At 39.2% G+C, this 27,948-nt stretch overlaps 1 protein-coding gene and 1 long non-coding RNA gene across 4 annotated transcripts; one reads left to right on the plus strand and one right to left on the minus strand.

Annotated features, from left to right (window-relative positions):
* Positions 1-26: 26 nt before the first annotated feature.
* Positions 27-27,317, minus strand: pik3r3b (phosphoinositide-3-kinase, regulatory subunit 3b (gamma)). Of its 3 annotated transcripts, XM_051947269.1 has the most exons (10): positions 26,809-27,317; positions 25,386-25,427; positions 13,390-13,525; positions 12,755-12,853; positions 12,141-12,321; positions 11,199-11,324; positions 10,796-11,115; positions 9,956-10,030; positions 9,638-9,808; positions 27-8,204 (listed from the first exon to the last, which is right to left on the minus strand). In XM_051947269.1, exons 4-10 carry the CDS (start codon positions 12,823-12,825, stop codon positions 8,006-8,008), a joined length of 1,143 nt encoding a protein of 380 aa, XP_051803229.1. In that variant the 5' UTR covers positions 12,826-12,853; positions 13,390-13,525; positions 25,386-25,427; positions 26,809-27,317; the 3' UTR covers positions 27-8,005. The 3 variants fall into 3 exon arrangements, with proteins under 3 accessions (XP_051803229.1, XP_051803227.1, XP_051803228.1); XM_051947267.1 differs by lacking the exon at positions 25,386-25,427; XM_051947268.1 differs by lacking the exons at positions 25,386-25,427; positions 26,809-27,317 and adding an exon at positions 20,197-20,443.
* On the plus strand, positions 25,469-27,858 carry LOC127533646 (uncharacterized). Its single transcript, XR_007941411.1, has 3 exons — positions 25,469-26,454; positions 27,279-27,437; positions 27,568-27,858. It is a non-coding gene; the product is annotated as an uncharacterized LOC127533646 (long non-coding RNA).
* The last annotated feature ends 90 nt before the right edge of the window (positions 27,859-27,948 follow it).

Below are 27,948 nucleotides of genomic sequence, written 5' to 3' on the forward strand. Positions count from 1 at the left end.
AGGATTAAATAAAAGAGGCACTTCAGTTTTTGTATTTGAACAAAATATTGTCTTTATTCTGCAAGACAAAAAGATCTAGTGAACGTTCACTGATAAACAGACGTACATGGATTAACCTCATAAACAGAAGAATCTACAATCAACAAACTATTGCAAATGATTTGACAAAGCAATGTGTACTGAGATAGATTAACCACCAGAGAAACCATTTCGAAGAGAGAATACCGAGAGGAACCTGAAGCAAGCTTGAATGACAAAAAGACTAGTTTTTGTCAGTCTGACAGCTGGATAGGTGTTTGTCATAGTGGTTCTTTGTATATATGTGAATCAGAGTGCTACAGTCTGAATTTTGTTTTTCAAATTTTGAACAGTGTGTTGTGTCCACTGCAACATCAATCGACCCAAAAATTTCTATCAAATTCAAATAATCAAATATCTGAATAAATCTGTTAGAGAATAGTAATTTTACATCAGAATTAAATTAGGTGAACAGAAATTCGTGCTGTTGAATAATAAGCAAGCCATCACTTGAACTCTGGGCTGGTGTAAACGAGAGACAATAATTTAATGGTCCTATCTGGGAGCGGATAGTTAAAAAGCTTTGTGCACGTGGCTGCAAGACAACTTACTGCCAACAGTAGGCATACATTTCTGCTCCTCTTCCTCAGTATTCCATGGTTTTATAGCATGATACAACTGACAGAAAAAAGACTAGAACTTGTTTTGGTTGTTTGGAGTGATGGTACATTTGCTATCTTGAATTTAGATCCGAGTAAACCATGAACAGATAAACAACAATTGTTTTTTAAATACTTTTTTTATACACAAAAAACAACAGTCAAGAGTACCAAACATGCATGCTGGATCTGTATGTATGTCAAAAAGGGATAGGGAATAAGGGTGGTGGTACACACACATTGAAAATAAAATATTTAAGTGTGTGTACACACACACACACGTGTACATACATATATATATATATATATATATATATATACATGCACACACACACACACACACACACACACACACACACACACACACACACATATATAGACAGACAGATATAGATAAACCCTCAAATACCCTTGAAAGCTGTGCTGGATACTGTGATCAGATCAACAGAGGTAAGAACACAACACGACTTCTGTTAGAATCACAAATCTGGCTGCAAATAAAACTTTGCAGTACTTCTTGAAAGTAAGTAGTAGTAATAATAATAGAAGAGAAACAACAGACAGTTGCTATTTTAACAGTCCTGGGATGGTGGTAAGTATAAACATTCAGAACTAGAAAAGCACTCAGAGAGCGCAGACCTCCGCCAGGCCATCTGTTTGTCTGTCTGTCTGTTTGTCTGTTTGTTAACAGCATAACTTGGCCATCTCTCAATTGTACAGAGTCCTTCAAAAAAATCCTGGATCCAGACGGTGATCCGGATCACCTCCAAAATCTAATCGATTGTTACTTTTGCTCTTCCAGACATTCTGTAAAAATGTGGTGAAAATCCGTCCATGACTTTTTGAGTAATGCTGTTAACAGACAAACAGACAAACAAACTCCGATGATTACATAACCTCCTGGAGGAGGTAATAAACAGCAACAGCAAAAGCTAGGGTTTTCAGTGAGACTGCACCTTTGTTCAAATTAAACTTTCACTTTATTTTATGGGGGGCAACTCTTAGTTTGCTTCCTGGTGTTATTTGAGTTTGAGTTGTCTGTAATGAAACTCAACTAAACAGTCAGTAGAAAGATTTTTGGTATGTCACATTAACCCAACTCAACTGCTGCAAGGGAAACCCCACCCTTTCAGAAACAACTGCACTGTGGGTTTAATGGACCTGCCCCCCAAAAAGTATCCTCCCATCGAAACCACAGACTGACAAAACGTGTTGTGGCAGAGTAAGTCATAAAATACCCCTGTAGAAATCTCAGATTTCTTGTGTTAAATTTAAATTTAATGAAAAATGGCTTAATATCAGGGATTTATACACATAATTATACATAATTCAAATCAAATCATATGATGACAGGGAGTGACAGATAATTAATCAAATTGGTGTCAAATTTACACACGTGGACAAAATTGTTGGTACTCCTCAGTTAAAGAAGGAAAAACCCACAATTCTCACTGAAATCACTTGAAACTCACAAAAGTAACAATAAATAAAAATTTATTAAAAATTAAATAATCAAAAACAGCCATTACTTTTGAATTGTTGATTAACATAATTATTTAAAAAAACAAACTAATGAAACAGGCCTGGACAAAAATGATGGTACCTCTATAAAAGATTGAAAACTATTTGACCAGAGTGACATGATTAACTCAGGTGTGTCATTTAATTGACATCACAGGTGTTTCCAAACTCATAATCAGTCAGTCTGCCTATTTAAAGGGAGACAAGTAGTCACCCTGCTGTTTGGTGAAAAGGTGTGTACCACACTGAACATGGACAACAGAAAGCGAAGGAGAGAATTGTCCCAGGACATCCGAAAAAAAATTATAGACAAACATCTTAAAGGTAAAGGCTATAAGACCATCTCTAAACAGCTTGAAGTTCCTGTGACAACAGTGGCTCATATTATTCAGAAGTTCAAGACCCACGGGACAGTAGCCAACCTCCCTGGACGTGGCCGCAAGAGGAAAATTGATGACAAATTGAAGAGACGGATCGTTGGAATTGTATCCAAAGAGCCCAGAGCAACCTCCAAAGAAATTAAAGGTGAACTCCAAGGCCAAGGTACATCAGTGTCAGATCGCACCATTCGTCGTTGTTTGAGCCAAAGTGGACTTCATGGGAGACGACCAAGGAGGACACCACTGCTGAAAAAAACTCATAAAAAAGCCAGACTGGAATTTGCAAAAATGCATGTTGACAAGCCACAAAGCTTCTGGGAGAATGTCCTTTGGACAGATGAGACCAAACTGGAGCTTTTTGGTAAGGCACATCAACTCTATGTTCATAGACTCAAAAACCAAGCATACGAAGAAAAGAACACTGTCCCTACGGTGAAACATGGAGGAGGCTCAGTAATGTTTTAGGGCTGCTTTGCTGCATCTGGCACAGGGTGTCTTGAAAGTGTGCAAGGTACGATGAAATCTGAAGACTATCAAGGCATTCTGGAGAGAAATGTGCTGCCTAGTGTCAGAAAGCTTGGTCTCAGTCGCAGGTCATGGGTCTTCCAACAGGACAACGATCCAAAACACACAGCCAAAAACACCCAAGAATGGCTGAGAGAAAAGCGTTGGACTATTCTAAAGTGGCCTTCTATGAGCCCAGATCTGAATCCCATTGAACATATGTGGAAGGAGCTGAAACATGCCATTTGGAGAAGACACCCATCAAACCTGAGACAACTGGAGCTGTTTGCTCATGAGGAGTGGGCCAAAATACCTGACAGCTGCAGAACGCTCATTGACAAATACAGAAATCGTTTAATTGCAGTGATTGCCTCAAAAGGTTGTGCAACAAAATATTAAGTTATGGGTACCATCATTTTTGTCCAGCCCTATTTCATTAGTTTGTTTTTTTAAATAATTATGTTAATCAACAATTCAAAAGTGATGGCTGATTTTGATTATTTAATTTTCAATAAATTTTTATTTATTGTTACTTTTGTGAGTTTCAAGTGATTTCAGTGAGAATTGTGGGTTTTTCCTTCTTTAACTGAGGGGTACCAACAATTTTGTCCACGTGTGTAACTCTAACTGCTGTAAAATGCACAGTGGCCCTGAAAATCCAATAAACTATATCCACATTTTCTGCACAGTTATTGACTATCCCAAACCTTGCTGATCTTATTTTTTTTTCAAACAAAATATCTTTCTCTCTCATTTCTCTCCAGCCCCTTAAGTCCTGTAAAAGTACATTTATAGATTCATGTTTTTTTTTTATTTTTTACTCTTTGCTTTTGGGGCTTTTTTTCTTGTGTGCACGGGATACTACATTTAAAATATGTGTAATACATCATCAATTTAAGGAAACCTAGTCTAGGTATGTTTTTATGTTTGAAACTTCTGCAAGACATTTTTCAGTGAGAAAAAGAATAGTTACACTGAACTCTAGCAATGGTCATCATGTGCAAGTATATGACGTAGTGTTAGCACCAAAGCTGGGACTCAGGGTCATTTTATTGATAAATCCTTAACAGAAGATATTGTATGGCACTGGCACACAAACTGAAGAGTTGGGATCAAGTTAAATCTGATATATTTTACCACTGGGATATACTGAACAAGGATTTTAAAGATGAATCCTCTATATGTGATGCTCATTTATACAACATGGTTTTATCTCCTAATTTCAAGGCAATGAAGATTTAAAAAACACCACTGAAACATCATTTTCTGATCAACAACTGAAAGATAGACAAAAAATTAAATCTTTGGTCCAAAATACTTTTGGGGGGTGAAAACGTTCAATGAAAGACTATAACTCAAAAGAACCCTTCAAACCTTTCAGCTTTATACATGCAGATATATATGATAGATATGGACATCTCCATGTGAATGTGCCTAAGATGCATAGGCAGACATCACAGCTAAATGTGTGCAATTTAAGATAAGCCCTCTGTGGAGAAGTTCCAAACATTTCTCTGAGAAAGTTTCAAAAAGCACCTACTTCCCTCCTAAAGTAGCTCTACATTTGCCTGTAACTAATACTGTACTGTACATCTGTCATAAAACTTTGAAAACCTTGGCCCTGCTCACCATAAAACAACAGTGAGCTCTTCGTTTTTTGTTGTTTTCTTTAATAAATGTATATTTTCATATAAAGACATTCAACAGCGAGCAATGCAATATAGTTCAAGTAATAGAGTTTGAGAATTTTTTGATCCAAAAACAAAACTCTGCTTAAAAAAAGACATTGTCTTGTTGATAATTCTGGGACTACACTATAAGAAGTCATGAAGGACAAAGCCTCTTGAAGTCAGCACACTAAAAATGTCCAAGTCATGGGGATCTAGCTTAATCAATAGGAATGACTAAAGTATCAATGCAAGAAAAAAAACAGATGTAATTCCTTTTTTGTTTCAAATTGCTGGCTATGTTGTGTGGTAGTTTAAATGGTAAACTCAAAAACACCTGAGCGTTAATGATCACAACTTTTTTTATGGAGAAATGAAACGAACTGAATGAACATGCATTTCTCATAGCACCTTGAGAGCTACAATTATCGCGTGTCTGTAGTGATCCTTTTTTAACATTCAATATTACATTGATAAAACCTGTGTTTCTGCCCTTCGCAAAAAACAAAGACTTCCTGTAACTCAATGTAAGATAGAGGATGCAGAACTTTTAAAGGCTGAGTCCCAATTCAGATGCTAATTTTAAAGGATGTCTGACATAAAGGTTAAATCTGCAAATGCTTTGCAGATGACCTACAACAGCATAACTGCTAATTCTTCCAAGATCTTACCAATAACCACAATAGATTGTGTACAGGTGTTGATGTGATATACTAGACAGAAACACTGAACTTGATATCTGCAAAAAAAAAAAAAAACTAAAAAAAACTAAAAGCTAAAATCTTACTAACAAATTTACTCTGAAACTTTGGGTCAATGCTATGTGTAATCTGTAACATAGAGAGTAGCTGTAAAACTACAATATGCAAAATTCACAACAGCATTGGAAGCCTCAACAGCACAAACATCTACAGAGTCACAGACGGTACTGCATGCTTCAACTGATTTTTGTGGACTGTAAATACAGTCTTGTTACACCGACTGAAGAATATTTGCATGACGGAGGAGGAAAACAGTTAATAATCAATGGCTTTCAGCTACACAAACCTCATCTCATCTATACCCTTGAGATGGATTTAGATGAACACATGGCACAACCAACGTTTTGTCATTCACTTACAATGATTCCTTTGCAGCTACTCAAACAATGAAGGTCTTCTTAAAACCTGACACTCTTTTAAACAAACCACAGTGTAGTGCTGCAACTAACTATTCTAATTGTTGATCAGGCTGTCATTTATTTCCTCTATTAATCAATTGATCACTTCATTTCTAAATATCAGGGAAAAAAAAGTGAAAGCCCAAGAAGACGTCCTTGAAGGTGTCCAAATCCAAAGATATTAAGTATACCATGACTGAGGAGGAAAGAGACTATAAAAAACAACACATTTATAAAGTTGCAATTACCATATTTAGACTATTTTGTCGTGCAAAATTACTCAAAACAATGAACAGTTCATCAAAATAGTTGGCGAATAATCATTGAGAACATAACAATTCATTCTTCAAGCTCTATCACAGTGTCGGCATGATCAATTGTTTGTGGCCCATTCATCTAATTGGCAATACATCACAGACGATGGCTGGTAGGGCGGGTGATGGGATAGTGGTGGTGGTGCTTTGTTTGACCCAACAACTAGCATTGTCTCATTTTTGTTTTTTTTTAATAAACCAATGCAAACCACTCTGTATCTGATTTTTTAGAAGTTCGGGAGATAACTGAACATTTGCCTTTGTTTGCCATAAACCCCTACTCCTGCCCGCCAACAGCCAATAGAGAAATGGTGTTCTTTTCAGTTTTTGGATTCATTATTTTACTGTGTGATGCTCCAAAGTCTTAAACAGAAAATGCTTCCACTGGTTATAAAGTCAAGCACTGTGTAAGAAATGTTAACAACTGAATAAAAAGAGAAAATTATCAGCAATCAAACTGAAATTCCGCAGCTTATCATCCAAATCTATCTCAGAGAAGCAGAGTGGCCAGCAGTCTGTTGAACATCATTTTATCATTTTGGTTACATGTTATTTCTCAAGAACATTTTTAAAGATGCCCCCTTCTGCCCTACTTTTTCTTCCTGACAAGAGTTACACCAAATGATTCTTTTCTCTAATTAGTTAGTGGTTTGCAAAAATTTCACAAAACTTTACAAATCACGTGTAATCATCAAAATGCCTGCTTTGACCCACCACCCATCAGAAAACCAAATTTTTCTGACAAATGATTCTTCCGTTCATTAACTGTTAACAAGTGGAGCTCATTTAAGTGCTTCTTAATTGACCATCTGTATTAACAGATAGTCATGGTGGTTTTGTTTATGTACCATTTGGTTTTCAAAAAAAGCCTATTTGGTGCACAAGCACATTACCTTCATGTGTGTGTCCCCCCCACCCCCCACCACCAACTTTGGTCTCTGGTTTCGATCTGTGATGTTGCCATATGCACAGATGCAAAAAAACAAAGCAAAACTATGTTTCAGCAAAAGCAAAAATAATGTAAACACTCCATGGTTAGTGGGTTACCGAAGCAACCCCTTTGCTGTTCCTAAGACTACACAACCTTTGCGTCATTTATGTGCTCCCTCCCTCATTCAACTCCCACACCCCCTCAAGCCCCAAAGCAGCAGTCTACATGAGAGAACACCTAAACATTAGGTGTTGTCTCGTAATGCTACATTATTTTATATTTACGTACAGAGACGGGCGAAAAACAGACACAAGACATTGTCATCTCCTCTTGTAATTACCACAAGCAAGTCTAAGAGAAACAAAGGCAAATGTGTGAAACATGAAAATGACTCCAAAACATAAACATTGTAATATCTGAGGTGAAAATGAGAAAAGAATATGACAGAAACAAACCAAAAGATTTGAGATGGGAATGATTTGTTCTTGTCTTCATCACCATTCTTGTGGTGTTTTGAGTTTCTGGTAAAAAGTCTGAGCTAAGATTTAGGTAGTAGCGGGGTCAACCTGAAACTTTGAAGTCTCCTACTTCATTTCCTTTCATCCTGCGGTCACTTCCTTTTCACATTCACAAACATTTAGAACTTCCTTGTGCAAATCAAGCAGTCTTTAGAAAGAATGCCCTCTGAAATTGTTCATGTAAAAATATATAACTCCAAGCTGGCTGACGTGTGTGAAGCAAGTGTTAAATTTAAATCTATCTTGTATCATGTCAATGTTTGGGGTTGTTTTGCATTTTAAACAATCCCACCCCCCGCCTTCCTTTACTCTCCCAGTACTGGTGGGTTGCGGTTCATCTACGTCCTGAGGGTATCTGTGCGTGGACTGGGTAGGCGAGGCGCACATTGAGCGAGTCATTGTGCTGCACCAGGGAGGTGTGGTGATAGTGAAGAACAAGGTCCTTCAGACTGCTGTACAGGTTGTAGGGCTCAGCAAAGCCAAAGCCACGTGGTGTGCTGAAGATGACGCAGTGCTTCACCTCACCTTCAACACTGAGAGAACACACATGAGAGCAGTTCAATTAGGTGGAGATTTAGATGTTTAGTCATTAGTCAATCAATGTTTTCTGTCTGCAAGCAGGAAGTTGTTTGTCTCATACTACAGTTAAGAACAACAATACTTGATACATGTTCCTTCAAGGTTTCCAATCCCACGTCACTGTTTTCAGAAAGTTCTCCTTCTGAAAATGTAACAGTACTAATTTATTTTTGTATCGTACCTATCGTATCGAGGGTATTGACCAGAGAGCTGTATTACAAAGCAAGTTGAACATAGTTGTACTTTCTTTGTATAAGTTTCCTCAAAAAAAACTGAAACCTTTCAGAGCTAACAGGTATCATAAAGATGATGGTGAATTCTCTTCATTAACTCAGGCTTTCTGTTCAAACTCTGAGAACTTTCACATAAAACGATGCGTTTAATGAGCCACATGACTCTTCTACAGCACAAAATGGACCAATGGTAATTCGCCTATTTCAGTCAACAGGTTGTTTTATTGTAAAGTTAAGAGGAATATAAAAATGTATGACATTAAAAATCACTGTTACTGCAACTTATTCAAAAAAGGAATGCTAGTAGAAAACTGTTGATCGTGTAATTATATTTATTTTGTTCTATTTCTAAATGACAGCTGCACATTAGAGCTGTTAAACTTTACACTAAATACATTTAAACACGATACTGTATTGAAGTGCATTTAAGTCTGACAACGTGTCATAATGAAGGTACATCACAAGTGAAATTAATGCTACTGATTAAATATTCTCTGTAATAAATACGAGTAGAATAATCATCTGGACCAAACATAAATGTGTGGCTATGCGTTTTCTGCATCACTAACTGAACGCAAGTAGATTAAATTAGATTTAATAAAGCATAGCTCGACAGATTTACAGATAAAACAAATTCCCTTAGCTGAGAATCTGTTTCACGCAGAGAGTCACCAGAAAACAAATTGGTGAAAAGGAGACATTTCTTACAACTGATGCAAATCCACAACTCACAACATAACATGAACATAAACTACTCCGTACTGGGTTAAGTTACCAAGGAGATCTAGCCCGTTAAAAGAGATCCACCTTCATGACACTAAAAACTCTGGATACATACCTCGGTAACCCACTAGCCTTGATTTGTAGTACAGCCCTCTGGAGAGATGGCTCATCTCAGCTGTTTTGTTTTCACATAAAAGAGTTGATACTGAGATGCATTAGTTTTACTGATGTATTTTTAGATGTGGAGTGAAAATAGGTATTGAGAATCGTAGAACTTCAGTGGTGCAGCCTGCTAAATGTTTGGTCCTAGGACATCCCTACTTCTAAAATGCTTTGTAAGTTTGTTTTACAAAGTCACAAATTACTACACGAATCCTATACAACAGCTAAAGATCTTAGAAAACAAAGAATCTCATTACGTTTGTACTCACACTACGGAGCAGGCATAGCAGCCCTTTTTGCTGCTTTCTCGTATTAGAAACACTCCGTCAGGCTTTCCAAGGAGGAGCTCCTCTGCTTGTGTCCTGTTTAGATCCCCAACGAACCAGCTCTTCTCATCATAGTGAGGCAAGTTGTCATCCTCCTCACTCATAAAGTAGCTTCTGCACCCACAATCAGTTACACATGAAATACATCGTCAACAGTAACTTAGCTGCAGAGAAAAAAATTTGCTCTATGCACATAAGCATGGTAACAACACTAACCCCTCTGCTTTAAATCTGTATTTATATACAGAAGTGGACACTCACTGGTCAGTGTTCTCATTTTTGATTCCCAGCCAGTCATTAATTCGTTTCTGGCGAACTCCTTTGTGATTGAGCCAGCTAGAAAGAGAGAGGAACCCCTTATTACTAGGAGTCAGTTTTACAAAGTAGTTTCTGGTGCAGTGAACAAGCATGATATTGAATAGAAATCAAATTTGCAGACCTACAACAATGTAGCAATCACAATAACTTGCGCTGAGGCCAGTTTTGCTAAAATTTTGCTGAACTTTTTTCGAGAAATAAAACTTAAAAACTAATAAAACTAAAATATTTACTTTATTGTTTATGCTACATTCTAACGTTAATATCTTTGTGTAATTCTTAATGATTTGTTGGATATTTTAGGTAATTCAGTTAAGCAGGAATGTTGTTTTGTACATGGATAACCAGAGTATTCAGATCTGAATGTGGACATTTGAACTTCTGTCTTGTCTGTTACAAGAAACTGGGTTAGAGTCTCACTCATCTACAACTTCTATATGTGTTCTAATTTTGATATTCATATTAGACACAAACTGTAAAAAAAAGAAAAAAACCTTAGAACCCTTTACAAGCAAGAACTCAAACTTGTCTAATGTTATGCATAGCAGGATCATCTGAAATGTTTTTTGTGACCACAGTAGATCAGTATTTTTCTAAAGCTGAAGCCCTTGATTTGTCCTGTAACAGAGATCCCTTCCGATTTCTGTCTGTACGCTGTACTCAGTCTATTATCTATAAATAACCACATCAAGAGGTCTAAGCTAACCCTAAAAGATTTTCAAGCTGTAATTCGGTATTAGTGATCTTTCTTTAATATATACCTTAATAACATGTTATACTTACACTAGATACTGATCCCTGATCTTGCGAAGCTGTATGAGATCAGGCTTCAGGCTGTTCATCTTTTTGTCCGTCTCACGGTTGTCCATCGCTTGCGTCTTTAGGTCCTGCTCCAGCCGCACCTTGCTGTCATGAATCTCGCCAAGACGTGATTTGAGCTTTTCATAATTCATCATAATCCGCTCAATCTCCTTGTCATTACCCTCACGATGGAAGCGCTCAATGTAGTCCTTGCTGCACCGTTCCTGCATGTGGCACTGCTCCTCAAAGATCTTGATCGTCTCGTTGAAAGCTTCGATGGCCGTACGCTTCATCTGGATCTCCTGAGGGACGAGAAGCGGGGGTTAGTGAGTGGACAACAAACATGACAATTTTTTGTTAAAAGTAGAAAACAACACCTCTGTACCTGTGATGTCTTGGTGTATTCTTCATACAGTCTGTCATAGTCTTTGCTTTTCTCCTGGTATTGATTGTGGTATTCCTGCAACTTCTTCCCCACAGCATCAATATTGTCCTCCTTCACCAGTTGGTCCTGAGAAATTGAAGAAGTGCAATGAAAAAGATTACAGACAGAGTGACTCACTGAACAAGACGGCAATGAATAAGGAAAACGCTTTATATAAACCAGTAAGATGTCAGACAATAAAGAGCTATTTGTAAAAAAGGCATGTGGGAAAATGCCGGTAATCCCTGAAACTCTTCAGCCCTGATTCTACTTTTGAAGGTTGGTTTTGAAGGGGATAGGTAAGAAACCCCCTACAGTATCTTGAATAGACAAAGTGTGAAATGTGGGAGACATTGCATACCACTGAGTAATGACTTGCCTGGCAACTGACTGGAGCAGGTGAGGAAGAGAATAAACGCCATGACAGACCTTTGACATCATGGATGTGTGCAATTATTTAGGGAGTGACAAAAAGATGTTGGCGAACTGAACAGCAATCCTGCTGCTGCAGCTAGAAGTGCATCACACAGCAGATATGGTATACAGGGTGGGTGGGCCGGTGTGATAAAGCTAGAAGGGAAGCCGTTTTCAAATATAATACAAACTGATACCGAGATTAGTAAGAGGGAATTAGGTAATGATTAAACTTTAAAAACAACAACAACTATATTTTGTCATATTCTTCCACACAAGCTAGGAAACCTTATTTTGCCTTTATGGACCTGGCTTTGTGCCTGGGGCACTGTATCATTAAAGCTGTTACCCTAACCTTTATTACATGTCATCTTTTCATACAGACTGTGGACATGCTTCTCTCTTACCTGTATTAACTCCCTATCCCTATCACAAAAGTGTGTGTGTAAGTAGGCATGAATTTAGACTTGTGGGCTTGTGTATGCTGACCTGCTGAAACCGAGAGATGGGGTACATAAGTTTGACATCCAGCTTCGTATTGTATTGAGCCAGAGACTCATGTCTGTAGTGGCTGATGAGCTCTACCACTGAGCTGAATGTAAGGGGGTCTGAGAATCCGTACTTTCCGTCTCTGTGGTAGATCTTTATAAGCTTGTTGTTGCCTCCTTTCCTAAACACAGAATGAAAAGAAAAAGAGCACAGATGTAAGAAAATGACTACATATATACACACCATATTAAAACCTCTTCAGCAATAAAGACTGAAAATGCATCACGAAACAGACAGTTACTCCCTAAAACTTGTACACTAACAGCTTTTAAGTTAAAAGGCCATATTGCCTTTGTCTGTGATCTTTTAGCTGCAGTTCCCCCTTCTGCTCTGCATAGGATCAAGTCAAGCTGGGAAGCTAAGGTGGACATTGCTCTATGAGATTAATGGTGATATGATGCAGTGAGAGCGATAAATGCTACAATATACTATATATATATAATGTGTGTATGAATCTGCAACAACAGCATCTGTGCATTGTGCTATATTATGTTGAATTTTGCAGATTAATGAATAAAATTTGGTTAAAAAAAGTTTTTGTCTAGCAGTGTTACCTCAGCGTAAGTGTATAGTCGCCTTGCATCTTGGTTGAAGCGTCCCGAACCAGGAAGGTCCCATCTTGCATGTCTCTGAGCTTGTCATTCACCTCCTCCCTGAAGACAACATGGAAAAGTGGGGAAAATGTGCTTGAATTGGTAAGTGATACATGCACACATTATGTCCAGTGGGGAAAGTCTAACTCCAGTCATCAGATGTTCAGCACTTTTCTCAAAGCCACACACAGGAGGTGACCATGGCTCAGGTGACAGAGTGGGTTGTTTGTGAATGGTTGGCAGTTTGATTACTCCACATGTTTCAGTGTGCTTGGAGAAACACTGCACCCTGGCACCACTGGTTTGCGAGTGTATATGTGAATCAGAGTATGAATTTTGCCTGACGGCTAACCTGCACTTTGAAAGGCTGTGAACAAGGCCTACACAGTTAAGCCAACTTATACATCTGTAAAATAAACTTGTCAATACTGGCTGGTGGACAATCTATAAAATAGAGAAAATTATTTTAAATATATATTTACATGTATACACGTCTGTGATAAGATATCAAAACCCCTGGTGATGTCAGTCCAGCTAATCTTTCAGTCATCACTACAATCCTCAGGCAAATGATGCTTGCTCTCAGTTTTACTTGCCTGGATATGTCACCCCAGTACCATTCAGCCTCTTGCAGTGAGCCTGCCACTCCTCCATCCTTGGTGCCGTTGCTGCTAGCACCTCCCACCCCAACTAAGGAAGGTTGCTGGGGTTTTGCTGGTTTTGGAGGAAGTGCTGGAGAACAGAAATAGAGGATAGGTCACAACTGAGGAAGAGTTGGTATACAGTTTATACTGAGCACATGACTTCAATCCTGCAGTAAAGTTTAACTCTTGATCCATGACTGCAGATGGCAAGGAGTTGTTACAATTCTAGTCAGACTCAGAATACAGAAAATAATCTACAAATTACCTGACAATGAAGATAATCTTTAGATGCAAAGACAGAGCAAATAAGGTAAAAACAAGAAATGATAACAGTTTGTGTAAAGTTCTACACAGCCTAATGAAAAAGTTTGCAAGTTTAAACATTAATGCTATTAGTGTTTTCTGCTAGTAAAATACTGTATCTATGTGGAAGAAAAAAAAATCTGTATTTTTCAGTCTTTGTCAAGTCATCACAATTGGTTGGAACAAAGATGACACAAATACTTTTACTTACTGTCCTAAAAAATGCTAACATGTCACTTCACTCACATGTACTGTGGTACTGTATCCCTACAAATACTCTACGGTTTGTTGTTAAACATTTTGGTTCGTGTTCTCCGTTTACAATCCGCATCTCTGAAAATTGGTGCCTTACCTGTAAAAATGATATATTTAAAGCAACAGTTTTTGGCCACAGGGGGCAGCAGATCAAGATCTACAGTCATGGAAAACATTATTAGGCCACCTTTGTTTTCTTCAATTCCTTGTTCATTTTAATGCCTGGTACAACTAAAGGTACATTTGTTTGGACAAATATAACAAAAAAATAGCTCATAAGAATTTAAGAGCTGATATCTAGCCATTTTCCGTGGTGTTCTTGAAAATAACCAAAATCACAACAGTTCTTCCATCAATAGCTATGTCACTGTACTGCAAAAAAGTGCTTTTAGACATTCCATGTTTTCTTTTCTGTCTGTTTTAGTCATATAATACACACAGGAGTTAGTACTTGATTGCATGACCATTGTTTCTGATGACTGCAGCCATGCGTCTTGGCATGTTCTGATGTCACAGCAGCTCATTCCTGTTGCACAAATTAAAACAAATTTGCTTTGTTTTTGGGCTTGTGGGTCTCTATTTTGATGATTTTCCACAGGTTTTCAATCTGGTGATTGAGCAGGCCAAGGTATGGTTCCAATGTTCTGGTTCTCCAGCCAGGCTTTAACTGGACTTGCCATGTGGTAAGGGGCATTGTCTTGTTGGAACATCCAGTCACAAGGATTCCTGACACAGGAACAGATGATTGCATGGTCATCTCAAGGGGTAGAAAGACGTTTCCCGACCAGCTAGCAATTTGGTAGTACCATGTTGGGCTTGTTTTTTCGAGGTGTGATGAATGACAGTCTTATGTTTTTTCACTATCTGTATCTCACTCATGCCAATTTCCAGAAGTGCCAAGATGGCTGCCTTTGTGGCTTTGGATAATTCTTTTGTTTTAGCTATTATTTTAAAGCTGATGAAGTCTGAGTTGTGCTGTGACTTGAATGTAAGCAGGAAACCACTTTGCATGTGCAGTGCTGCTTGTGATATGAAATGGTCTCTTATATAATCTGGGAATACAATTAAGCTTAAGCATGTCAAATAGGACATAAAGTATTATGTACTCAGCTGCATTTTTTCCGTGTTCATTGCATTCTTCAGGTAATATACCTACTGGTACCAGGCATTAACATGAACAAGAAATTCAAGAAAGCAGGGGTGGGCTAACAATTTTTTCCATGACTGTATATGCAGTCAACTCATGGACTTGCTATGTGCTGTCCTGATTTATTTTTGTTAGTTTAAAAAAAAAAATAAAAATGGGACAGTTCATATTAATGAGCATTTACACGTAGATACAAGAGATTATAGCCATACGGTTAATTTCCATCTTGAGTCCCTTGACACATCCAGAATGGTTACGCAGCAACAGTACCATAAGTTCTCTTTTGTAACAATGAGAGGGTGTCAACCCCTCATTACTTGTCTCACACTTTTATTGGCCCTGGATGTCAACAAGTATGTTCAGGTATTGCACTCCATAAAGCTGTTACTGTGTAATTTGTGTAGGGTGACCATATTCTGTTTCTCTGAAAAGAGGACACACTTCCAGCTCACGCGCAAAAAAATTTCAGTTTCCCCCTCCCCATTTTTAGGGGTTTTCCGTGGGTCAGGGGGATTTCTGTGCTTCAAACTCAGTTAAACAGATATTCTAAATTCCCCAGAAAAGACCACTTTACCTGGATATACAGAAAAATAGCCCAAACCACTCAAACAGTTGCTTTATAAATAATATATTTATTCATTTAAAGCAATTCTCCTAAACAATGTAATCAGTCACATACAAATATGGCATGCTCTAGACTTTAATAGTTATTGACTCAAGTTCTGTAGGAACACATGTATTCAGATGTTTAACAAAATAAGAAATAATCATCTCTCTTAAGTCTGACACTTACACCTTAGTTAGGAAAAGTGAGGTAGAGTACCATTCTTCAAAATAACCTTCCAATTATCAATTATGTAAAAATAGAAATAATGCCTCAAAATATTAAACAAAAAGAAAAAAGAGAGGTAGCCTATTCTTCAATGTTCAGTTAGCCCATTCTTCAAAATAATGTGACTAATGGCAAATGAAAAAAATATAGAAATAAGGCCTCAAGTCAACAGTCCTTTTTTTCCATCTTTTTCCTTTTCTTATTAGCCACAGAGACATAAGTCCCAGCTTTGCAGACTGTACATTCTGCCTCCCATTTGACACGACCCGGACGAAAACAGGGGTACTTTTTTTGCATTTCATCAGTGAAATGACATTTCGGCATTTTCTTTTGGTTCGAGTGTTCTCTCGCAGTGTGCCTACCTGCCTGTCAGCCTGCGAGAAGTGAGTGAGTGTGGAGCGCCTCTGTACTGCTTTGTGAATGCACACGTTCCGGGGTTCGGCTCAAACTCCGCCTCTCAGAGCGTGTTTCCAAAGGAACCATTCAACGTGAATGATAAATACACTGGTCTGTGACGCACTCAAGCTAGGCAAGATCAAAAACATCAAAGACATTTGAAGGACTTTATAAACGCCCGCCGGACAGGCCGGACAGCCTCTCAAAAGATGACATGTCCGGGCAAAAGAGGACGTATGGTCACCCTAAATTTGTGTGATTTCTAAATACTACTCAGCCTGTTTAGAACAGGCAAGGTAGTCTTGGGCGGTATTACTGTAATACCGTATACCGCCGGTGTTTAAAAATAGCAGCGGTATCAGTTCCAATACCGTCATGAAAAAAATGCAATGCTCTTATACAGGAGATAAGTGTCATGAGAGTGTGTGACTCCGTTATGAGAGAGGGAGAGAGAGCAGTGTGTGTGTGTGTGTGTGTGTGTGTGTGTGTGAGAGAGAGAGAGGGGGAGAGCGAGATGTCCGAGCGACCCTGAATGCAGCGCGAGAGAGGAAGACGGCAGTCGATTGAGAGAAGAGGTGTGTAGCTGCTGGGTTAGCGCGACTGTATGGTTCAGCCGCTGTTAATTTACAATAAAGGCTGCAGTATTCTTCAACAAGGCCAGGCTCCTGTGTCTTTGCCTTCTACGACTGCTGAGGAAGTGAAGGGGGTTAACCCCAAAGTAACAACAGTAACTTCGGCCCTGGAGAACTGTCCTCCCCTGGGCTTCCCGACCACGGTCGGGAGCTGGGCAGGAAAGGTTAACATAAGGATTAAATATTAAATAAAAGTCATTTAATGCCTAAAATTGATTCTATGTCCACTAGCACTTAAACAGTTATGTTTTAGCCTACTTTTGGAGGCTTTCCATAAAGTTTATGAACGTGACGTCGTCCCGTGACAGCGCGGAGGAGAGAGAGAGGGGGGAAGATGGCAGATCCCGCACGGAGTGACTTGGTGTCAAAAAAGAACACAACTTCTGCACTTTGGGAGTATTTCGGGTTCCAGGCAAACGAGAAAGGAGAACCAGTAAATACTGATAAAGCAATTTGTAAATTCTGCAATCAAAAGGTGATCGAGAGAGATGGAAACACCTCTGACCTAAGGACGCATCTCCGAATCAACCACCCACTCACTGCTGCGAGTATTTAATTTCCGAATGTGAAGGCACAAGCCAGTAACAGTAATAGTCACAGTAATACCGTATACCCCGGTAAAATGTGAAGGAAGTTTGACGGTATCAAAATTTGGATACCGCCCAAGCCTAATGTAAGGCAATCAAAAATTCAACAATATACACAACTGGCCTTTGTTTAAAAAAAAAAAAACAGAAGAAAAAGATAACGAAAACAAGCTGGAATTGTGGAAACACCCCACAAATGTGTCTTGTCTTCTTGTATTTGTATGAGGTCCTCAACAAAGACCGGCAACAGGAACACAGTAGCAGCTCATATTCCTCTCCTGTTGTCTTTGTTCTCCTCCAGCCCTGCAGCGTTTCTGACTTTTTCCTCTCCCTCACTCTTTGACACTGCTCACTTCTTGCCACTCCCCCTCACCATGGCAGTCAGTTACTGCTGCCAAAGCTGTCATTGTACAGCTGCATTGCTGCCCTCTGTCAGTGCATTATTGACTCTGGCGCACACGTAGGGCTGGGCGATATGACGATAGATATCTTCTGGACGATAGAAAATGTCTATCGTTTTATGTGAAGATCCTATAGTTTATATCGCAGTGTCGCAAAACACGCATTACGGCAGTATTTTACGTCACCGACTTGCCTTACGGCAAGCCCAGGCACATGGCATAAACAGCTATGGAGGAAGACGGTGGACTTGACTCAGAAGAACAATCTAAACAAGAAGATGACGAACAACCAGCTTCATTGAATTTAACAAACCAGCATTCATTGAATTTACCAAAAATATGCTATATCGTGATGTATATCGCATTGGGATATAAAATAAGCTATATCAGGATATAAAATTTTGGTCATATCGCTCAGCTCTGCACACACGTACATGTGGAAATCCACTTCATGCTTCTAAAAAAAAGTTTGTAGCAGCAGAATAAATCACTGAAGCAGATTTTTTTTATTATATAACATAAATTAAACACATTTCACTGAGTGTATATGTTTGCAAGTTGTGCTGTGTTAAAGTAAACAAAACACAGAAAGGATTGTAAATAAAAAACATAATTATTAATAATTTAATTTGCAGTTATATTACTCCAACCTTTACTTGACTTTACCAATTAATCAAAAATTTACTGACACATACAATTTTAGTTTCCCAAAGTCATTTCAGTATCATTTCAAAAGCTCAGTTTGTTTCAAAAGACAAGAAAATTCACAAAAAATAGCAATTTTATACAATGAAAAATCTCACCATTAAATGTGAGATTATTTTTTAAATATGGTTTGTTGTTTCAGCACAACTACAACATGACAATGAACAATGAACAGTACCAACACAGAAACACATGCACATGTACATGTACAGTCACACACAAATCTTTAGTTGCTATGTTTCAATATGAATGTTAAATAAATTTGAGAATGATATCTAGAAAATCCAAAAAGCCATTCGCACAACACAGTGATCAATACTTGTGAAAAGTCTGTTCTTTTGTCTTGCATAAAGCCAGAAAAACTTAGTAATGACAGCTGTACTAACCAAGATAACGCCTTAGGAAAATGTCATTAAACATAGAGACTATTACTTTGACAGAACGGTCGTCTACTAAAACAGTCACAATTACTTCATGAAACACAGAGAGCAAAAGGGATGAACAAAGGGGAGCGTCAGCGCAGCCTCCCCCTCCATCCCTCCCCCCACCCCCTCATCAGACAAAGGAGCAGTGCTCAGCCACACACACTTCGATATCACTTGTCATCACACATGCAGGCACAAACCCACAGCTCTCCTGAACAATGACTGTCGGCACAGTCTGGCACACAACAAACGCACTTACTTGACACAAATGGAAAGTAATGGCACACATATTAGTGTATCTTTGACAACACTGCAAGCATTAAAAATCACATCTGTACATGCTTCAGCTGATCAGGGGGACGGTCTTGTGTCGAGGCAGTGGAGGAGTGACCTCGTATTTTCAACAGTCTTGACAACAATCTTTACTGCAACAAGAGTTCATTACACACAAGTGAAATTACTGCACAGACTGCAAAATCAACAAAAAACTCACTTATTTCCACAGATTTACATCAGGATGAAGGAAGGAGTTGCAGGTCGTGTGTGTGTGATTGTGTGTGTGTTTTGAGCTTCACATTCTTTTTTTCAAAATGGACACAGATTTCTTCTACATTAAAGCTACAACTCAGTCCAGTGTTTTAGCTTGTTTTATTAACAAAATGCACGGAAATTGTGAAAAATCTAAATTTGTAAACCGCAGTCTAAAACAAGAAAAATATTCTAATGTTCTAATTATTCTACACTAAAAACAGAGAAAATAAGCAAGTCCCCATAACTAAGAAACAGAACCAGAGAGTGGCTGTCATTTTTACTTAATAAGTGACATTGTGTGAACAGACTGGTATTTGAAGCACTAATTCTGTCAAAGTTGAAATGAACACAGAATGAAAAGCAATTCTGCACAGGCTTTAGAGGAGAAATAAAAGGAGCTGCAATGTCAGAAAAAAAAGGATGAAGAAAAACTACCAAAAATACAGATCGATACATAATCATAAAAGAAAGTTCAATAACTGAGAAAAGCAAAAACAAAAAGGCTAAAAAAAACAGACTTATAAGAATACATCAAAAGAACTTACCATCCTCCACCATTGCACTCTGCATTAGCTGTATGTTGCCACTCATCTCTCAGCTGTTTCCTTCTTCCCTCCTTCTCTTTCTGTATCTCACTCACGCTTCCTCTCTCAGTTGCTCCCACTCTCCTCCTCTACCTCCTCCTCCACCACCACCTCCTCTTCCTGCTGCTGTCCACTCCGTCAGACTGAAGAAAGGAGGGCGCAAGACTGAATCTAAAAGGCAACGTGCAAACTAATGTTTGCTTGGAGGCCCGCCTCCTCTGCCAATCAGGAGACTGACAAAGAGTGAGTGAGTGAGTGAGTGAGTGAGTGAGTGAGTGAGTGAGTGAGTGAGTGAGTGTGTGTGTGTGTGTGTGTGTGAGCAGGGTGTGGGGGGTGGAGGGGGACAGAAAGTGCTTTACACACAGTCAGGCACACACCTACACACGTACAGCAGAGCAGCCTCAAGTCCTAAACCAACAAGTCATATTGCACAGAATGCGAGTGTGTAAAAGGCAATTTTTTCGTTCACATTCAACCTAAATTCACTTGTCATTAAATGTCTTCTTTAATTGAACCAACAATCCAAAAAATAGTCTGCCATACATATTCTAATCTGAGAAGCTAGTACCAGTAAATGTTTGGCTTTCTGGCTGAAGTAACTGTTCCTTGAATTGGTATTCTTTTGGCAAACCGCTATGAAATTTTAGGTGCACTCTGCTTTGTACCAAGAAACTTATGCGTTTATATCTAAACAATATGATGTTTTGGAATATGTTTGTCTTGATTATGTCCCTCATGGGCCACATGTCAATTCATTCCTTCGATGATGATTGCCACCTCTATGTAATGAAGCTTAGACATTTCCATGGTCCATAAAGGATGTCGCAGACCTACTCAGCTGCTGCCCTTCACAATATCCACAGCAGGTCTACACCACTGGTCTTTTTTGCCATCTATTTTTCAAAATTGAATGCTTACCAGTTTTTTGGTTTGTTTTTTACTTTCTGCATTACAGAGTGATGTGCAAGTGTGACTAAACTTAATAAAAACTGATTTTGATCATTTAAATGTACTAGTAATTCCCAGCAGCTATTTTGTCTGCCTTGTTGAGATGTCCTTGCAACAGAAATGTATTATAAACTTCAGTGTTCTCCAGTGTCCAGAAAAATCTGGAAAATAATCTCTTAATATCTGGTGCTTTATAGAGCCCACTGAAATAACATTAACAACAGCATAGACAAAGATGCTTAATTCTCAGACAAAAACCCTGATAGTTATGCCTCAAAATCATGAATTCAGATGATAGATTTTAAAAAAGTAAAAATATGTCTCTGCTGAAAAGATGATTCTGACCCTAACAAGTAATTAGCTGATTAAGTTATTTGCTGTAAATGGGATAAGACATGCAAAATAAAAACACTCGTATGGTCCTTTGACAATTAAGCCCTGGTGACTTTCCATTAAAAGATGAGACATCCACTCAGTCATCAGTGGAAAAACAGTTCTTGTCCTCCCCTGGGCTAGATTGCCACAGCGCCATTGGCGCATCGTTTTGCTGGATGGCGCAGTCATTCTGAACCGTGTGAGCCACAGTGGCGCTCTATTTTTCTTGTAAAAAGCAACAAAAAAGGGTTCGACTTACTTTTTCTTCGAAACGCCCGAGTGATAATATAAGAAAAACAAACTGTATCTCTCTGTAGGCGTCGGAAATGGTAGGAGCCACCCGAATCTTGATCACGTGCCCGGTGTTGTAGAATTTTCAGACTCCCCAGAAAAATCTGACTCCCCCTTCGCGTGAACGTGCGCGACTTACGTTTCAGGGGCTCAACACACGGGAAGCGACAACAGTCGCGCTCCATTCATTGGCTGCGTCCATATCTCCACCCTCTGGACTTGCAGACTGAGCCCTCGCGGACTTCAGTCATACGTAATGTGACGTCTTTACCGTCATCACGTAAAGTCTGCAAGAGCGGGAGTCTACAGCATTATGAATGGAGCTAATAGACAGACTTGGAGTCCGTTTCAGTCGTTTCTGTGACACTGTTTGAAGAACTATTATGTATACGCTATAATATTAATTAATTTGGGTATTACTTACATTGGAGGACTTGCTTTCGTCCATTTTCTGCCATTATTTTTCTCAGCTCATGATTTCGGCTTCAGACTACACAGCTTTGATAGGCCAGACGCAATAAAAAAAATCGAAAAATTTAAACGTCACGTCCGTATTGCAATGAATTGTGGGTAATCAAACTGGTGAAGTCTGCAGAAGTCTGCACCTCAAGCAGACTCTGGAAGTCTGCAGAAAGTCCGCTTGAGGCCCCTTGTGGACTGGATGAATTGTGGATTTGGACAGCCCTCAGCACTCCCGGACTTCCCGTGAACGCGCTTGCAAAGTCCGCGAGTTCGCAAGTGCGGTGAAGTCCAGAGATTTGGATTCAGCCATCTTCTATGGCTGCTGTGCGATGAGACAAACATCGCTTTGTCCCCTCCCAACAACACGACGGCGACATTCGTGCATGTGAAATTTCGAACTTCGAAATTTCACATAGACGTGCACCCGCTGGCTTGCGACACGATCCAAGAAAGTTGAAAAATGTTCAACTTTTGTTGCTGTCGCCTGGAGCTTCAACCAGTCAGCGAAGGTTTCACTCACTGACCAATGAGCTTACAGCATGTTACACAGTACAGTCCGCTCCTATACATTAATGGTCCACTCTGGTTTTCAACCACTGTTTTCAGCCCTTTTCAACATGGAGGAGCAAATTATTTTAGCCATGATTGATTTCCCAATTCTTTATGATCCTTCCCTTAATGACTATCATGATATAAATAAAAAAGCTGTTGCATGGGAGTTGGTTGGCGCCACCTAAACTTTTATAAGCCAATGTCAATAGTAAAATTTTGGCTAAATCAAGTAATATCTTCTGGCTCATCATCTTTATGCTTTTCTCTCATGAAACTCTTTGAAAACGTAAAAAAATCCCTCCAATTTCACAGCCAATCAGAAGTGAGGGAGACAAGCGATCTGTGCTTTTGCACAGCGCGAGGTGTGTCACCATCGCCTGCCGCTGCCAAGTATCGCGCACCTTGTGTTGAATTTATCTCCTGTTGCGATGACTTTCGCATTCCTCCCTCAACTGTCGCTTCCTGTGTGTCGAGCCCCTCACTCTGTGGCCACTTGACGGGTTTTCTGTTGTACGTTTACCGTTTTTGCTGTTGTTTTCTACAGGTTTTCGGGTTAAATGTGATTAACTACCGAACTGCAGACATGTTTTCCTGTTAAATATGATTAGGTGACATGTTTCTCCTCTTCTTCTCATCCGTATGTGCGCACCCTAAATGGCATCGGGGGGAGATCCTACGCTACTCTCAGCTTCACTCCTATTAGGACATCAAGACAGGACAGGGTGTAGTCGATAATATTGTTCATATTCCATCAGTGTTCTACACGTGTCAATAAAATAATTGTTCCCTTTGAAAACTTTATCTCCTTAATTAAAATCAGACTCCCCTAAGAATGCAAGATATGGCATAAAAATATGTCTGGTATTTATGTATAAAGTCTTTAATATAAGTAAAGTTCTTAAGCATAAAGTCAGTTGTTATTGTTGTTATTTTTATTGGGCCCAATTAAAAATATAATACAATTGAAATTCTTTATTTATCCCACACCTGGAAAATTATTTGCTACAACAGCTAAAACACCAAATCACAACATTTTTTTAAAAAAACCTAGTAAATTACAGGCTGTAAGAATGGAATAATGAAATAAGGGGCTAAATGATCACAGTATGGCAGATTAAGAACAGAGAGATTATTTCAAAACTAGGACTTTAACAGAAATATGCAGGTTGAGTTAACTGTGCAGATTGTATGATATGAAATAAAATCTGGAGTCAGATTTTGTAGGGTCACTTAACAAAATCTGACTTGCCTAGGAGGTTTTTGTTGAGTTTATGCTACAGTTGTGAGATATGGTACATAGTGAGGGTTGAAGAATTGGACATAGGAGGAAAAGAAGGTAAATTGGACATGAAATTAATATTTTTATGGGTCAAAAAGTTTTGATCATGAACATGTTTCAGGTACAGGTTTTTAAATGGCCAAATGCATATATATATATGAGAATGTGTCTTCACCCCTGACTGCCTGTTTGTAATAAAAATAACAACATACATGCATACCGTAAAAGTAGAAATAAAATAGTTAAAATAGAACTGTTTAATTGAGCATTTTTACCTCAAAATGCACCAGAATGCAGGAAAATGACTCCATTTTTTCTGCTATCACAGACACAGAAATTTGTGGCTCATTGTTATTCTTATGAGGGAGCCACAGTGGCTCTTCATTTCAAATTCCTAGTGCAAGCATAGCTGGGGTAGCATTAGAATTCCACCAAGGCGGATCACCCCACACACACTACGTACAAACGCATGGATTTTCACACTGGAACTGTTAGTGAGATATTCACATTTCAGTCCTATGCAGTAAATATCGCCAGACTACAGTTCTCTCTACTTTTCTCCTCATCAATCCCTCCCTCTCATTTCTCTCAATTTTACTTATCTTCTGTTTCACCATTGTTCTGTGTCTGTCTTATGTTTTTGTTAAGATGAAGACATATCTACACTTTACATGCTATGAAATACAGAAAGTTAAGTCGGAATAAGAAGCAGAGGTTTAGCTGATGTGATTTTGACAGAGTGAGTTTGTTAATGCAACTGAAGTGAGGGAAACACACAAAATTCTGAAAAGACCACCAGCATCGTACAACCGTGTAGATATGAGGTGCAGAAAAAGTGCATCTGCATTGTAAAGACACCCACATGAGAGACGGGCAGAGGTGATTTGATCCACTTGCAACACTAAATCCTCAAGCATCCTTCACTGAAAACTACTCACATTCATTCAGACTGCTCTGAATGGTTCACATTCTTCACTTACAACACAACTCAAAACAAATACTGTCTCTGTCAAATCCCACAAGTAGCTTTTTGGAATATTTCTGTCTTGATGTATTCTTCACCGCATGGAAAGAGCGCAAATGGTGTGTTACACCAGGGTAAAATTAAGAAAAATTAACAATATTTTGTGCCTCGACAGTGACGCCACATGAATGCTCTGATGAATGAATGAATCTTGGAGTCATGTAAGCCAAGGTCGAATGACAACTAAGAATGTGAATCTCTTAGCTTAAATTTACATACCCAATGCATTGAGGGGCCCTGTCCATTAGCTCTACTGTAGCTCTGATGAAAGAAAGAAAGAAAGAAAGAAAGAAAGAAAGAAAGAAAGAAAGAAAGAAAGAAAGAAAGAAAATCAATTCTTCTCTCCAGGAGCAAAATAAAACTATTAAAAAGACCAATTTAGGTGGTCAGACAGAGGACTGAAGTACTGCAGCAGTCCATTTGTATACACCTCAAAACAAAGAATCTATACTGCGCTTCAGGAAGCAAGGTCTGACAAGACAATGTAGCCAATTAATGCAACTGAAATCACATTTCTCTCCTTGCAAACGAATATGCCTTTGTAAAATCATCTTTAGTCCAGTTCAAATCTATGCAATCTAAATGTGAAAATGCATTCTTTGATAAACCCTCTTAACCCAAGATTTTTTCTTTGGTTTTTAGCATTACAACCTAAATGTGAGACAGATACGGCAAAAATACTGCTCTCTGTGGTTTCCGTAGAGCTTACAGTACATCTCAACAGATAACTGGGAAAAGATAATGGAAAAAGGACAGAACTGGCAGGCAAATTGCATTGTACTGCATCTTCTGGAAACAAACCAACGTCCCACATCTGCGCCATGATCCATCCAGCACCGGAGCGAGGGATCAGGTGACACTGGCCAAGAATGAATGAAACATTTTCAGTTCTGGCAGACAGTTGGCCAGAAAAGCCCACAAAGACCTTGGTGTGTGGCATTGACGGATGTTACGATTTTAAAATGTTTGGGCCCTTCATTATTCTGGTCCCTCTCCGTTTTCTGATCCCATCCCCCCTTCCCCACTATCGGTACCGCCAAAGCAGATTTTAGACTAATCCAGTCATATCAGTGTCAGCTACCCTCGATTATGTTTATTTGCATTATAGCCTAAAGTTGATGATATACCACCTTAACCTTTCATTTAACACATCGCATTATCTGCATGGAAGAACGAGAAGGATTTCGACTTTCGGATAGCATGGTGTGGTGAGCTGCTGTGATAACGCACCGATCAGCACAGAGACGTACAAAAGAGCGTTTAGACTGCACGGCAGAGCCCAGACCAGGTGAACAGAGCCTAGACCAGGAGCCGGTAATGGAGTTAAAGCGATGCAACTATATTATAGCTGAACCGAAGCTCCTGGTGGTGCGTGTCACTACAAAAAGAGCGGATAATGCCAGGCTGATGTTCACTTTCGGGCAAATGTAACTGCAGCAATAATGATTATTGTCAGAAAGAACAATGTCACAACTGACCAGACCTATGCGATAAGTCAAAAATCGTTAAAAGCCGGAGAATAAGAGCAGCACTGGGACGTGCGCTTTAATACTTTTTCACGAAACACCGAACCAACCACTTCCACCATCTCCCCAGGCTAACCTCCATGGCTGATATTAGCTCCTGCTCTCCCCGGCCTTACCTGGCGGTTGGTCCATTTCCAGATAAAAGATGAGCTCGGTGGAGTAGGGCATCATCACGTCCCTCCAAGCTGCTTCCTCACCGGCTTTTTCCATTGTCCAAACTGTATTATACATTGCGTTGGTGTGGCGTATCCTGACAGTGTTTCTCTACAAAAAAAAAAGCTATCTTCTGTGACCGGGTGAAAATCACAGAAGCCGACGTCTTATGAAAACATCCTCGACAGGTTGAGCTAATCTATCTCTCTATTTGAAGTCTTCTATCTGAATTCCTGCTTCAGAATGGAATAAATGGACGGAATGTGTACAGCGAGCGCCGGGCTGCTCCCTCAGACATAATAATAATGCTAATAACTTAGGGCTCTTCATGAAGGCCCTCGATATATGTAAATGTATGTATAAGACGTCCTTTATACAGTGTGCAACTAAATGCCAGATGTACATTTCAGTCCCCTCTCCTTCTCTTCCGTAGGTGCCACCGTGTCGCTAGCGTCATTTTTAGCAGAACACTGAGACGCGGCCGGCAGCGGCGGACAACGGCTCGGGACAAACCACTTCGCCGTGGTTTGCGGGTGTGTGTGTGTGTGAGTGGGGGGGTACGCTTCTTCCCATCACATACCAAAATAAATAGGTGAATATTTGTCGTAATGTGCAATAAAAGCCTACATCTACAAATATTATCACATGCCTTGTAGAGGAAATACAGTCCTCTGTTGTGTCTGCATCTCTTAAATGCTTGGTCAATCGTTTTTCATATTCAGAGTGGTCAGCCCCATTTTTTCCCGGCCCAAATGTGACAAGAGGGTGTGTCTGCAGAGCCGGAGGCTGCACGAATACGGCCGCAGGACTACGGCCGTACCCAGGCGTGAACTAACCATGACGTCACCCGTTGGTTTCAACCATAGACTGTATATATAATGGACAATAAAAAAAATAAATTAAAAAAAGTATATATAGTGGACGTAGCATCTGGCTCCAGAATTGAAGCCAACCCGGAAGTGTCAAAAACTTGCAATATCACGCCGTCCGCTAGGGTTGGCTCCAAAAAGCTTTTTCTCTATAGACCCCAATCATTTTTGGAAAAAATAAAATTTGATACTGATTTTCTACAGCTCAGGATTTTTTTCCCGTTAGTTTTCACG

This window comes from Acanthochromis polyacanthus, chromosome 4, assembly GCF_021347895.1.
Source record: "Acanthochromis polyacanthus isolate Apoly-LR-REF ecotype Palm Island chromosome 4, KAUST_Apoly_ChrSc, whole genome shotgun sequence".
Taxonomy (NCBI): domain Eukaryota; kingdom Metazoa; phylum Chordata; class Actinopteri; family Pomacentridae; genus Acanthochromis; species Acanthochromis polyacanthus.

What these genes read in the sequence shown, in the direction of transcription:
- pik3r3b (XM_051947267.1), bottom strand. Translation starts at nt 26,923, where the DNA reads ATGTATAATACAGTTTGGACAATGGAAAAAGCCGGTGAGGAAGCAGCT. An exon ending in GGAAATGGACCAACCGCCAG is followed by an intron (nt 13,526 to 26,808) that starts GTAAGGCCGGGG and finishes TCTGTTCTCCAG; the next exon opens with CACTTCCTCCAAAACCAGCA. An exon ending in AATACACCAAGACATCACAG is followed by an intron (nt 11,116 to 11,198) that starts GTACAGAGGTGT and finishes CTCGTCCCTCAG; the next exon opens with GAGATCCAGATGAAGCGTAC.